Below are 15,541 nucleotides of genomic sequence, written 5' to 3' on the forward strand. Positions count from 1 at the left end.
ATATATAATTTCACATTTTAAAAAGGCATATTTCGGTAAACATATTCATAATACGTCTATATATTTTTATCAGATAAAGAAGGAATAGGAAAAAAAAAAAAAAAAATTTGTTAACGTTCCTTTTTCGTGCTTATTAAAAAATTAAGCATATTTCTATATGTGTTCGAATTGTAATCGTACAATTTTTCCTTCTTCCTGTAAAGGTCTAATAATTCATAGGCGTCCATATCATACTGTTAAAATGGGGTAGTGTGTGTAAATGTGTTGGGGGAGTTATTAACACAAAAAAATGATAAAATGGGAATGGGGTAAAAGAGAGAAAGAAAAATAAAAACGATGAACAAAATAAATAAACTCATTCCACGATCGCATAATAAGATGATGTAATTTTAATAAAACATTCAAATGAACAAGTGAATAGATCAAAATTTTATGATACATATCTATTTGTTTATTCTTGTGACTCTCTCCTCAATATACAGTTACTTACGTTGTCTTTTATATTTGTATTTGCCCCATATTTTATCAGTAGGGTAAAAAATTCGTAAAATCCATTTTTTATGACTATGTGTAAAGCAGTATCCCCCTCCTGTCACATTTTCAATACACATAAAAAAAAAAAAAAAAGGCATATATATATATATATATATATATATATATATATATGTATCATTTTATGATATGCGCACAAACGATTTTAAATGGGCAGTTTGCCTATTTTTTAAAAGTAGTTCCTTTTCATAAGAGGTACTGTTAAATTACCTTATTCTTTAAGTCAATGATGTCTTTAATATTATTTCTACAGAGGATGTCGAAGCAGTAGATATTGTTATTTAGCGCAATCATATGCAAGCAGGTATCCCCATTATCCTGAACAAAAAAATAGGGGGGAAAAAATTACTATAAAGTACACAAAAAATTAGACAATAATGGATAAAACAAGTTTAGATATGTGCTTTATATGACGTTAGACAAGGGGTCGTTTGTGAATATGGTAGTAGAACCCGATTTATTCATAACTTCTACAAGTCTTTTTCTGCATATCATATCTTGACATTTTTTTAATAAAATTACTTTCCCACTATTTATATTTTTTATTTAGCTTAGCCAACACGTGACAATTTTTTTCTTTACATTTATATGCTTATAGTCGCATCCATTGCTTAGCAGAAAATAAAACATGTTCGCGTTTTCATTGTGTGAGCATATGTGAAGCAAATTATTGTTGTTCTGTTGAGAAGGGGGGGGGGGGGCATAGGCAAAGAAGGGTATGTATATATGTACTTATTTGTATATATGACTGTACAATGATTGACGAGCGAAGTGGGGGATATTCTGTCCTCATGCTATGTCATTGATGATATGACAAAAAAATAAAATAATAATATAATAAAATAAATAAAATAATAAAATAATAAAAAAACAAAAAATAAATAATAAAAAAATAATAAAAAAATAAAAAATAAATAATAAAAAAATAAAAAATAAATAATAATAAAATAAATAAATAAAATCAAACACCACTTTCGCTTTTGTTCTAACCATAAATTTGCTATTAATGTCACTTTTCTTTAGCAATTTCTTCGCTCTCTTTAAGTTTCCTGGGAAGGAGAAATGTGTTGTAACATATGATACATCTTTTAAGGCAAAGGAATAGGCGTTATGTACACATACCTATGAAAACGCATAAGCCCAAGTCAGACAACTTATCGCGCACCCTGTCATTGGTTACTGATACAGTTATCATATTTTTTTTTTTTTTTTAGTTCTTGTTTGGAAATGTTTCAATTGTAAGTTTTTCCCTTTTATATTTCTTCAATTCTGCTATGTGACTGCTTTTCTTTGGAAGACCAAAAAGATGTCTTAATTTTTCATATTTTTTGTACTTTTTGTATTTTTTATATTTTTTATATTTTTTATATTTTTTATATTTATTTATTTAATTTATCTTATTTTTTTTTTTTTTTTTTTTTTTTTTTTTTTTTTTTTTTTTTTTTTTTTTTTTTTTTTTTTTTTTTTTTTTTTTTTTTTTTTTTTTTTTTTTTTTTTTTTTTTTTTTTTTTTTTTTTTTTTGTCATTTACTCCTTATACTGTGCCAATTCTGCCTTTGTGTACTTTGTAATTTGTTTTTCCCCATGCCATCTTTTGCTATGCGCTTATAGCAATGACATTCTTTCCCTACACTAAAAATTACACTTTTCCTTATTCTTTCTTTGATAAAATATTTAAGAAATTAAAAAAAAAATTAGCATACGCTTACCTAGAAATAAAATTATAACTTTGTTTCTTTTGAAAAAGAGAAGAGGGGGAAAAGTTCAAAAGGAAAAAATAGGAAGACTGCAATTCTCTGTCTTGTTGCAATGCGCCTTTTGCTCTTATCCGCGTTGAGTGTCATTTGTTTTATTCCTTCTTCAGTATTACTTTAATTATATATATGTATACATATGTGTGTTATAAATATATGTAAACATTATTTATATACATTTTGTTTCATACAAGCATGCTCCCAATCGTATGCGTCGTGATGCCCTTTGACACACCTTATTTTTAAATTGTAAAATTCACACGTGTTCCTTATAATTACTACAAATATGTTTCTACATTCCAACTTTGAGTCGTGTAAAACATGAGATTTTTATAAACAAAAAAAAAAAAAAAAAAAAAATATATATATATATATATATATAACGCGAACGTATTTTGTATAATCACTTTTTATTTTATTTTTTAAAACATTTGAGAAATATACAAGAATAACAAAAAAAGATGTTGACATAAAACTTGATGTCATAAAATGCGCTGGAGCAAAATTTGTTGAAACAAATATAGACATATCATCGCATATACAACTGGGGGGAGGTAACACCCTTGCACATAGGAAAAAAACTTCCCTGGATCAAGTAAGGGCCTTCAAAAATACACACAAAAATATATCCGAAAAACATGTGCCAAATAAATTATCTGAACAGAATATCCTTATATATCGATAGGCAAATTGTTTTTTAATCGTTTCTTTCGCTCGTCCATTAACCATTGCACGAAGGTTCTGCAAAGAAACAAGGTGTGAAAAAGGGAAAAAAAAAAAAAAAAAAAAAAAAGGTGGGTAGAGAAATAAGATAAAATACAAAGAAAATAGTAATGATTATGTGTTCAGTGGGAAAACATATCATGGTGGATAAGAATCATGCTATACGACATGAACTCTCATTCCTAAAGAAAGAGCTACATCATTAATTGTTCAATGGTAAGATGTATTATTTGTAATTACTTCTTTTGGGGATTTCCCTTGTTTTCCTTTTGTACGTTAGTCTTTTTTAAATTCTCATTGTCTATAACAAAATTAAGAGCAACATCTAGTGGGATATAATTTTCCTTATTGTTTAGAATGTTAATTTTTGGAATTCCGTTATCAGAGGATGATAAAGAACACTTCAAGTTTGTATCAGTCTCTTCGTTCTCCTTATTCACTTTTGATATATCAGAAGTTTTATTTTCTCTATGCATTTCGAAATTATTCAAATCTATCTTATCCATGCTTTTATTTACCCCTTCGTTTACACTTTTCTCTTTGTTTTTTTTGTTTTTCTCAGCATATTTTTCGACCAAATTGGGTTTTATTATATCTGCCGCTTGTTCTTGTACGGGAACATACTTTCTCTTCTTTGGTACATTATGTGATTCATTATGATATTTATTAATACAATTTAGTTCGTTTCGCGTATGTGTCTTTTTAACAAGATGGGAATTTTCATCTTCGGATGATTCATTCTGACGAGTAGCTTCATCGAAATCCATTTGGTTTTCTTCCATTATGTCCATGGTTTCACCAGGTTGTATTTCTTGACTTGGTTGTATTTCCTGATATGACTGAATTTCCTGATCCGATTGGATCTCATGCTCTGAATGAGTCTCATTATTTGGTACGATGCCATCACTTGCTTCTACCTCTTCGTCGGTTTCTGCACCTGCTTCCACCTCTTCATTAGTTTCTGTACCTGAAACTTCTTCCACCTCTTCATCATTTTCTGCACCTAAACCTGCTTCCACCTCTTCATCATTTTCTGCACCTTCTTCCTCCTCTTCATTAGTTTCTGTACCTGAAACTTCTTCCACCTCTTCATCATTTTCTGCACCTAAACCTGCTTCCACCTCTTCATCATTTTCTGCACCTGAACCTGCTTCCACCTCTTCATCATTTTCTGCACCTGAACCTGCTTCCACCTCTTCATCATTTTCTGCACCTGAACCTGCTTCCACCTCTTCATCATTTTCTACACCTGAACCTGCTTCCATCTCTTCATCATTTTCTGCAACTGCACCTGCACCTTTTTCGTTCACTTCGCTCACTTGCTCAACTCGGGCTTCCTCTCCACGCACCCGATTTTGGTGCTTCATCAATAGCAACTTACTCAAAATATTGTCACTGTCGTTTTTTTTATATTCAAATGAAGTAGAGGGAATGCGACTATAGCGTGAAATTTCTCTTTTGTCTTCCACTTCCCCTTCCCTTCTTTTGATGATGGACAAATCTCTAAAATTGTTTTGTTTTTTTCTTTCTTCATTCGTTTGTCGACTCAGTCGAACTCTTTTCTTTCTTGGGCTTACATCACTGTCGGTTAGAATTACCTTAGGTTTTACTAAATTTGCATTTTTTAACTTATTCACCTGTTCCCCATGAGAGGAATAATATGAATTATCTTTTTGCTTGGACACGGATTCGTTAAGTTCATGTAAATAATTGTAATCAAAGTCATCAAATTTAATTCTACTTAATGAAATTAACTCATTGTCAAAGCTGTTCGAAAGTGAATTATCAACTGATGAACGTGACTTTGTATTATGGAAAAAATTATCTGAGCAATCTTGTAGGTATAAATTATCACAAATATCGTAATACTGGCTATTCATTTTATTATTCCATGTTTCTTCGTACAAATTTCTGTACATGTATTTATAATAACTACCATCGCTGGAGTAATCTTCAAAGATATTTCTCTTCTTCATCTTCTCTTTAGATTTCCTTGTTTTTGCATTGTCTCTTTGTTTCTCATATTTTGCATCTTTTCCATGTTCTGAATATTTAGTCTGAACTATGTTTGTATACTGATCCTCAAATGTGCCCTTGTGAATCCCATTCAAATTGTTACCAACCTTACCACCATCGTAAACTTTATTCCGTTCTTCCATCACTTTTTTTTCATTCATTTCTCTCCTTATTCTAATTTTTTCCTCAAAATCTTTCCTAATTTTTAATTCGTATAATTTCCTTTTCATGTTAATTTCATGTCTTATTTTATTTTCTTCATCAATTTTCATTTTTTCTTCATTAAAATGTTGCTTAATCATATCCAAATTTTCTTTTATTTTTTCATTGGTATTTGTTCTCTTTTCCTCAGAGTACAAATTCGTGTACTTATTCTCCTTAACAAGGTTTGTTCTAACCCGTTTTATAACATTTTCATATTTTTTTTTTATTTCGTCTATACTTTCTATATTTGACAGGTACAAATCATTCAACGGCTTTTCGAAATTGTTTTTTCTATGCACATCATTCGTAGCATTAATAGAGTAAAATAACGGATTCTTCATCTCCATTCCATTGCTCGCTTTTTTCTTCATATTTGCATGTATTCTTTCCCTGATATCATTTTTTGCGACATTTAACTTTTCTACATAAGTTCTGTCTGACGTGTTTTTCAAAATATGATTCCTCTTTTTAACTAACTCTGTTGAGAGAACAAAATTACCATTAACACTTCTCTCATCCTTTAGGCTGTTCATTGATGTTTTGTTTTTTCTTCTCCCTTTTAGTTCATCAACTTCATCACGTGCTTGATTTAGATACTCCCTAATTTTATCTCCATTTTTATAAGGATTTATAAGGGCGGATGATTTATTCAAAAATTGCCTATACTTTTTTAAAACATTATCCTCATTGATATGAATCCCCCCTCCTCTGCCCTCCTCCTCAGTCGTCTTTTTACTATTCTGCATATTGTTTACACTGTTCATACTTTTCATATTGTTCATACTGTTCATATTGTTCATACTGTCTATATTGTTCATACTTTTCATATTGTTCATACTGTTCATATTGTTCATACTGTTCATATTGTTCATACTGTTCATATTGTTCATACTGTTCATATTGTTCATATTACCCATATCGTTCATGATTGTCGTGTTCCCTGGGGAGAACACCCCCATTTTTCCACAATTTTTCTCTTCTTTTATTTTATCATCGGATATGGTAAATGTCTCAATTTTACTTTGGAGCTTCAGATTGGGACAGCAGTTACCAGTGTTGTTTCCAATACTTTCCCTACATATTGGTAATTCATCTCTCGAATAATTCGTGTTATTATAGCTTAACTTATAAACACACGAATCAGTATCCTTTAACTTCGCCTTCTTAGCCATTATTTCATTTCTTTCACCAAACATTTCCTTCCTTTGTGTTGGTTTTTTTTTAGACTCTTCACTCATATTGGTCAATGTTTCATTCGTTGAAACGTGTATCTCCTCTCCCATGATGATTTTTCCTCCTTCTTGTAATTCATACATATTGTCCTTTTCCATTACATGTGCTTTTCTTATCTTAGATGTAATCTGGAAATTTTTTTCCTTTTCATCTTTAAAAGTATAGTATCCTATTTCTTCTTTCTTCTTTTCTCCATTAGAACAAGCTATATTTATTCCTTTCATATTGAGATACTTTTTCCTCAAATTATCCCACTTTTTGTTGTGTTCATTCTTGTAAAAATTTTTGCAATGCTCCGAAATTTCTTCAAAATTTTCAATATCTGATTCTTGTCTATTTTTACTTTTGTGGTATGTTTCCTCTTTGCTCAATAGAGAATGTGTAATTTTGTCATAAAGGGAAAGATTTTTATTTTTATTCTTCACCAAAAGAGTTGATTTATCTTCAATAGGGTTGTTTCGTTCTCTAAAACGGATCATTTGAGTTTTTTCGTCCTTTCCATAATTCATAAAATCGTATTCACTTTTTTTTCCATGTGTCCATACATTCGCATCATCCTGATTGTTGACATGTAAAGCATTCTTCATATCTATTCGATCCTTTTCTTTACTTCCTTGAATATCTGTTTCTCCAGACTCGAAACGGTAGCTTAATTTATTGTCACACTTTGTAGTTATCTCTTTATTTATACTCTCTCTTGAAGCTTCTTTATCATTCAATGGGGAACTTGTTTCACATATTTCATATTCATTATTTGCCTTTTCCTCATCTACTTCTTTCCGATATTTGTTGCTTCGGTCACTACATACACCACGTTCCATATCCCCTGTCAGGTTACTCTTTTCCTCAACATATGGGCTAATATCATGTAATTCTTTTTTTCTTTCCTTCTCTTTCTCTTCCTTCTTTTTCTCTTCCTTCTTTTTCTCTTCCTTCTTCTGCTCTTCCTTCTTTTTCTCTTCCTTCTTCTTCTCTTCCTTCTTCTGCTCTTCCTTCTCCTTCTCTTCCTTCTTTTTCTCTTCCTTCTCTTTCTCTTCCTTCTTTTTCTCTTCCTTCTCCGTCTCTTCCTTCCCCTTACCCAGAATAGACATCTCATCATTAAAGTTGATCAGTTTTTCCATCTGTCTGATTTTCTCGAACTTTTCCCTCATATGCTTTTCTTCATCATTAAACACAGTTTCGTTAAACAATTTCCTAAGATGGGAAAAATTTCCCGTGTCTATCTTCCGTTTCTCGTTTTCGACAGTCCCCATCGATTCTTCGTCAGCTGTTCCCTTTATAGATCCCTTTTTTCCTTTCTTAATTGCGTCTCCCAAAATGGAAAATCTCTGAATATTTGTTTTTTCCATCCTTTCAGAGTTTAAAAAATTGTTTTTATTTTCATTAAATGATGTTTTATAACAATTCACTGAAGCAATGTCATCACATGGATTAGTAACATGACTATTCTTACATTTTAAAAAGTCTGAGGATCCACAGAAATTATCCCCATGTGTGTCTATTGTGCTCTTTTTCTTTTCCATTCCTGAGGAGTAAGACATGTTGATTTGATTAAAATTAGACAAAAAAGTATTTCCGTCTTTCGTTCGACGAAGATTGATAGGAACTTCTTCCCCTTCGATTTCTTTCTTTTTAATTTCGCTCAAATAAGATGAACTCTTAAAATTGCAGTTGGTATTCCACTCTTCATCAACATTTTCTTTGTAATCTAAATTAATATCATACTTTTTCGGTTTCATAATTTTTTCTGAACTCCCATGATAGCACTCTTTCTTATGTTGATCTAAGAGGCGAGGAGAACTATGCATGTGACTATTCCCACCATTTTCATAATTTTTTTTTTTGAAAACTTTTTTTTCCGAGATGTTTTCTTCTGGCAAGTACATACATTTTTTATCTTCGCCAGGTTCAACACTAGCCTTGGTCGAATTTTCTTTTATTTCATTATTTCCCCTTTGAAGACACATTAAATTATTATACTGATAATTGTTCTTATCATTATTTTTACTATATTGTTCTATCCTAACATGATGTTTATCATATAAATGGACCTTTTTACTACCAATCCAAGAGCCTTTATGATCATGTAGATGAAGATTAACAGACTTTTCTACCTCCCTCGAATTAACATTATTATTTTCTTTCAAAATATAATTATTATCTGAATTGGCATTTTGTGCATCATTGTTGGAATTTCTTTCATCATAATTAACTGAATCATCACTAACTTTCCTGTCTGGAAATATAGTCATATTTTTCTTATATTTATTTATAATTTCATTTATTTTTTTTCTCTTCAAATTTTTTTCATTATTTCTGTCTATTAAATCACGTTTTTTCCCTTTCAACTGAGCAATTGTGTTGTCTTCCCTTAAATAGTTCTCTTCTTCATCATCATTTTTAATGCTTTTATTTTGGGTTTTTAAAAAATTTGCATTATTGAATGTAATTTTCGATATTTTGTTCTCTTGATCTTTCATATCAATTTTGTTATCCCCATTTGGAGATTCCATCAATTTGACAGTTTTGCTTTCAAAATGAAAAATTTTCGAAGGGTGATAATTTAACGAGTTATTATTTTCTTCCAATTTTGTTCTACTTATATTATTATCAAATGGATAATCACATTTTTCTTTCCAATTCATTTTTTCTCCTATTCCTTGTTTCCACTTATACTTGAAATCGTCCACAACTGCATTTACAGTTTTGTAATTGATCGACATTTTTGTTATGTCTTTATGTACGATAGTTGCATTACATCTGGGTAATGGGATGGCGTCAAATAAATGAATGAGACACTTGTATCTTCGTGTGTATATATATGTTCTCACAGTTAGTGTAATGAAAACATGACTCAAGTGTATGTGACCCCTCTACGTGCACTTGCATTTTTTTTTTTTGTATATGTTGTGGTTGAAAATGTTATGCTTTAAAAATGATGTCTCCAGTTTTCTCTGATTTTCCTTTTCACAATTTTTACGTCTTCGCAACGTTGCTAAGCCACACTTTGTGTGGTATGCTTCTAGTTCTTCCAGCTGTTCAAAGGACAACAGTCTCAGAATATTTACACCTCTATGCTGGCGAATAATGCAATTCCTCTGCTACACCCACACATGTATTGTGCAATAACCTGATGGCGCAGTGTAAAAAAAAAAAAAAAAAGAATATCCCTTTTTTTTTTTTTTTTTTTTCAGAGGAAAGAACAAAACAGTTTCACAACATTTTTATAATTCAAGAGTTAATAGTTTCGAAAATGAAATGGAAAAAAAGAAAATGTAAAAGAAAAAGAATATGAATAACAAAGAAGGGAGGAAACAAAACGGGAAACAAACAAAAATCAAAGAATCAAAGAAGCAACGAAACAAAAAAACAAAACAATGTTACAGATAACAAACACATTTGATTTATTAAAAAAAGTTAAAAAAAAGTTAAAAAAATTCAAATGTAACAATGTGCATTGAAAATAAAAACAGGACTATTCCCCTCGTGGGTAATTCTTGCCATTGTTTTGTTATTTCGCTATTTTTCCATTATGCTCTTTTATGTGGTTATATTTATTTACTAATCATTCATTTTTTTATTATTTTATATATTATTTTATTATTTTTATTTATTTATTTTATTTTTTTTTTTTTGTATGTTTCGAACGTTATTCTGCTCATTTATGACTTTACAACATTTCCGTCAATTGGGTTATTCCTTTCTCGGGAGGGAAGGCAAATGCAATTGCAAAATTCATATAAACAGAATGTGCGGTTGCATGTTTACACTTTCCTTTTATACATCATCACGTTTGCGTTTTATGTATGTATTTATTCATACAATATGGCACAATAATATATATATTTTTTTTTTTTTTTGTATTTTCTGTATGCAAATGGCTTAATTAAAAAAAAAAAAAAAAAATACCCAAACAACACAAATGTTATTCATTTCCAAAATGTAAAAAAAGAGTGATGAAAAAATATGCCTGTAGGACTTTTATGTATTCCCCCAAGTGTATATTCATTAAATCTTTTTAAAACATGAAATAACACACATTAGACAATAGGGCAAGCATAAGAAGAAATAACAAAACGCGTTGCGTTGCTTTATGTTACCTTAAGTTACTTTTTTTTTTTCTTTTTTTTTTTTTTTTTTTAGCCTACTTAAACTTTGTTCTTTGATAATAATTAAAAATATGAACACGTTCGTTATTTTTGTTTCTTTAAAAGAAAAAGTGAAAAAAATGTTATTTTACTTTTTTAGTGCCGTCTTTTCTGGCCGTTATATTCATCCTTTCATTATGTTATAAATGCGTAGAAAATATTTTCCTCCCCAATATGCGAATATGTTATAAATACTTTGATTAACTAGCTTTCCATTTTTATTTCAGTTTGGTGAAAAAAAAAAAAAAAAAAAGAAAAGAATCTTCATTTTGTTATATTACTTGAGGAAACAAATTATAAAATTGTTTAATATGTAATGGGGTTTTCAAGAAAAAAAAAAAAAGTGTGGATCTACAAGAATAGACAATTTTTTTCCACATAATGAAAACAAGTCGATCCATTCTGCAATATGCAAAAAAAAAAAAAAAAAAAAGTACACACACTGTAAAAGGGAGTGGTGCTACATATATTTTCTGTTGTTTTTTCTCCATCTTCACTTTATGGACCGCGATTATATATAATAACCTCCTGTTCAAAGTTAACTACTTTGTGTGTTAATATAAGTTTGTATTATAAATGGTTATTATACAAATATCTACATGCATATATATTAATTTATTATTATATATGTAGAATTTCTCTCCTTTCCTTATACATTTATATTTAGTTGTCCATTTTTAATTACGCATATAAAAAATTAGAGGATATACATTTTTAAGAAATTTCCACCATTTTCCTACATAACACACACTATTCCCACAAAATGATGATAAATGTAATTATATCATTTTTTTTTTTTTTTTTCATCATTCCTTTTTATCCCCCATTTTAAAATCCCCTAACATTGGGGTTTAGCAATTTCTGTAGTATGAAAAATGAAAACCTTAAGGAGGCTTCACAAGTATTCTCACTTGTGTTCGTTGTATACATGTATTTTTTTCAGCCTTTAACGGAAATTTTTTTTAAACTCTTTATGCAATTTTTTCCCCTTTACATAAAATTTTAAGATTATCTTTTTTTTTTAATTTTTCGCCCACGTTTTTCCTTAAATTCTGTGCCTTTTTTTTTTTTTTTTTTTTTTTCACTAATGCGCCTTCGTAAGCACCTTTCTTTTGCTATGCTTATCTTTTCATTCCTCTTCATTTATCTTCGTTTCTCTTCACATTTCTCCCTCTCTGCTTAGGCTTCTTTTTTTCCGTTCTAATTTTGCCCTCGCTACAACTACGCATAAAGGTCTCCTATGCAAGGAATAAAACCTTTTTCCAAATTATCAAATAAATAAATTTCAGTATCATCTCCAACGTAGATCACATTATTGACCAATTAATAGAAACCTTGTAAGAAGGCTCAAATTTATGGATAGGAAACATTGACTTGTAAAAATAATAATAAAAAAAAAAATAATAACAAATACGTATAACTTTAATTCACACGTACGGCTAAAAAAATAAAAAGGCAGGTGCATGCCTTGCTTTGCAGACCCACCTCTCGTATTCATAATATGGGGGCTTAGTAACACAGTAGTGTGAATCAGTCACGGTAGTAGTGAATTAACCATAGTAGAAACAATAATTATCGTTTTTAATCATCGTTGTTCCCATTTTTTTTTTTTTTTTTTTTTTTTTTTTCTCTTTCACTCCTTCCCCCCAAAAAAAAATTGTCCAGTAAGAACGAACTGATAAATGACGCTGAACAAAGTGCTCAACGAACTTCTGGAAAAATGGGAGGGGAAAAAGATAAACTTGTACAATGTATGCATTTGCTTTCATCATATAAAACAAGATGTTTTTCTAAAGTGGAGAGATAGAAGAGATTTTCTACTGAATGATTTAAATTTAGATACTTTTAGGAAATTCATGAATCTATTGGATAGGGAGCAAAGTGAAATAATTGCATCGAGTATTGAAGACAAATATTTTTTTCTGATATTTGTGACCTTCATCTTTAATACAGAAAATGATTTCCTAAGGAGGAATTACATTTTGGCAAAACAGGTTGAAGAAAAGTATTCAAGGGTATACACACAAATGAAAATAAAAAATAAATCCAAACAGGAGGGAAGGGAAAAGAATAAAGACAAAGGAATCAATGTGACAACAGAAAATGTAGAACAAAAGAGTAATAAGGAAAAAAAGAAACACTTGTTAAACAAACAAGTGGAAGAAGAAATGGCAAACTCAAATGATCAACTGAATCAATTAAATAATGTTTTCGAAAATTTTGATATACTGATAAAAAGGGTAGTCGATTTAAAGATAAACAATAACTCATGCCAGGAGAACGAATTTTTAAAATGCAAAATGTATGTATTTTATTCATTTCTAAAATTTCTATTCATTTTGTCAAATGATTGTCCAGAAATTAGAAAGCACTATTTGAAACATTTGAAAAATATCCTTCTTATTATTCTGAGCATAAAATTGGGTATGTTGATAAACAGTGATTATATAGTTCATCTTGCCAATGCAACTCTGCTACTTATTGTATGTATAAATTTTAACGTTGTGAAAGATTATGAAAAAGAATTTTTAAATTTTTTAACTATGCAATTAAATAGGAAGAAATATTGTTTACAAACTGTTGAACAAATACTTGTTACATATTTGCAAAAAAAAAAGAATATCATTTTAAATAACGAAATTTATGAAAACTTAAATAATTACATAGGTGATAATATAAATTTATTTTTAAAATATGGGAAAAAAGAAAACTTGTTTTTTTTTTTCAACCTTTTACATATATTTAATAGTTTACTTAATTGTAGAATTAGTAATACGAATCAGAGCGTCTATTTTGTAAAACATGTAGAATGTGTTAATATAAATGTAAGTATAAAGGAGATAATTGCAAACATACAAAAACTGCTGACCTATTTGGGAAATATGTCAAAGGATTATCTATCCTATAAGAAAATGGACATATCTCTCGACGGAGGTCCTTACACTTATCATAACGATGAACAGTCAAACGATTTATTCAGCATTGAACAAATTTTAAAAGAAGAAGAGAGAAGAAAGAAGGACCCAAATGAAATATTCCGAGGATCGCCCACTATTACGAATAACAGTGTATCTAATAATATATTCACATATATAATCGACAACGTATTTTCTTTCTTTCGAATTTTAATAAAAGAACAAGACACAGAATCTATAAGTATGAATACACATATTTTTGTGAATTTCTTAAAATTCTTCCACATTAACAATAACGAATCGGATTTGTTTTTAACAAATTTCATGGGAGCCAATTTTATCACATATTGTAAGGAACTATTAGAAAAGTGCCCTTGCACATTGAACGAATTGGTAAATTATATTATGCACATATTCAGAATTGTAAATTTGCTAACCAAAAATAGGTTTCAACTGGGGGAGGGGAAATTATTCTCCATATTAAGAAGAATAAAGGAAGTCCAAATTGGTGAAAGTGGTGAAAGTGAAAAACGAGGAAAAAACGAAAAAAACAGAGAAAGATATGAAATGGGGAAAGGGATGAATCTCACAGAGCCCATCCATGCACTGTACAACAATTCGCTTAGTGTCCTAGGAGTTTTCTTGAAAAATGTAGAAAATTATGCGCATGAACAAGTCAAGGAAAAAATTCTAACCCATTATGAACATTTCCTTTTTCACACACTCGATGATGAAAGTAATGTAAATTTCCACATTATTTTTCAAAACAGTACCTCTATATATTTAACATTAAAAGTGTTATCCAATTTGATGAAAATTCACAAATTCGATTTTGAAAATATATACAACTTTTATTTTAAGTTGACCAAAATGGAGACCGAGGTTATCCAAGTCAGTCAACAAGGGGCATCCTTTTATTATAAAAATGAACTGCACAGTAATACCACATTAGTACGAAAAATCAAAACGTTCATTTTAACTAATTTAGATTTGATTTCGTTAGATGTTAGAGGAAAGAGTATAAATGTAGGAGGTGATAAATCAAAAAAGCTAGAACAGTTGGACAAGTTGATAAATTTGAAAAAGTCAGAAACAGCGTACCAATTTGAGCCCCCAATTACAGGAAAATCTGTTAACATTTTAAAAGACAAGCAGGAATTGAAACATAACCAAAAAAACTTGCAGATGGATGAAAAGCACATTAATATCCCAATGGAGGAAAAAGAAAAAAATAAACGAGCACGCGAAGAGATGAATATGCAAGACGAAGAATTATTTAATGATGAATCATGCGCTAGAAAAAAAAGTGAATACGAATGTATATCATCACCAAAGGATTTAGATGAACAGTTGAATAACGCAAAGATGCCAGGACTAAAAAAAGGTAAATTTTATAGTCATAAGAACCAATATAAGATTAAAAAAAAAGAAAAAAAAATTAACAATCCAGAAGAAATGGATAGTGCTGATTATAACGTTCAAGACATGGGGGAAAGAATATCTTCCTTTCAAAAGGGAAAATATTTAGAATGTGAAAACATTTGCAAAGATGGAACAGTCCAAAAAAGACAAAACAATGAAGATGGAGAAAACGGAGAGATTCAGGAAGGTGCAAAAATGGAACATACTAGTGACATGATAAATGATACCTCAATCATCAACAATGAAGGTAATCAGAACAATAGTGTTCTTAATTGCACAGAAGAGCTAGACCAATGGAATATAAACCAAGGTGAAAGTGCAACCAAAAAAAGAAAAACAAAAACGTTGGAAAATGCAGACCACAGTCGTAGTAGCCATGTGGAAAACAGTTCTTCAAATTTAAAAGAGTTAACAGATAATATAAAAAAGGTATCATCGTCCGATGCTTTGGACTCTTTGAAGTATATGAAACAATCTATTTTAAATGACTTGTAAAAAAAAAAAAAAAAAAAAAAAAAAAAGAATCGATGTATAACAAAGTATACAGCGTTACAGGGTTAACATGGATATGTCTC

The 15,541-nt window shown here is 29.7% G+C and overlaps 3 protein-coding genes across 3 annotated transcripts; 1 reads left to right on the forward strand and 2 right to left on the reverse strand.

Annotated features, from left to right (window-relative positions):
* Positions 1-110: 110 nt before the first annotated feature.
* Positions 111-1,747, reverse strand: PGO_050640 (hypothetical protein, conserved; the record flags this gene model as incomplete). Its single annotated transcript, XM_028686442.1, has 6 exons — positions 111-233; positions 491-589; positions 763-870; positions 1,135-1,230; positions 1,543-1,601; positions 1,675-1,747. The coding sequence occupies 6 exons, from the start codon at positions 1,745-1,747 to the stop codon at positions 111-113; spliced, it is 558 nt and encodes a 185-aa protein (XP_028542243.1).
* Positions 1,748-2,976: 1,229 nt separating this feature from the next.
* On the reverse strand, positions 2,977-9,204 carry PGO_050650 (hypothetical protein, conserved; the record flags this gene model as incomplete). Its single annotated transcript, XM_028686443.1, has 2 exons — positions 2,977-3,046; positions 3,269-9,204. The coding sequence occupies 2 exons, from the start codon at positions 9,202-9,204 to the stop codon at positions 2,977-2,979; spliced, it is 6,006 nt and encodes a 2,001-aa protein (XP_028542244.1).
* Positions 9,205-12,311: 3,107 nt separating this feature from the next.
* On the forward strand, positions 12,312-15,461 carry PGO_050660 (hypothetical protein, conserved; the record flags this gene model as incomplete). Its single annotated transcript, XM_028686444.1, has 1 exon — positions 12,312-15,461. The coding sequence occupies one exon, from the start codon at positions 12,312-12,314 to the stop codon at positions 15,459-15,461; it is 3,150 nt and encodes a 1,049-aa protein (XP_028542245.1).
* Between the last annotated feature and the right edge of the window lie 80 nt (positions 15,462-15,541).

This window comes from Plasmodium gonderi, assembly GCF_002157705.1.
Source record: "Plasmodium gonderi DNA, contig: Chr05, whole genome shotgun sequence".
NCBI lineage: Eukaryota > Apicomplexa > Aconoidasida > Haemosporida > Plasmodiidae > Plasmodium > Plasmodium gonderi.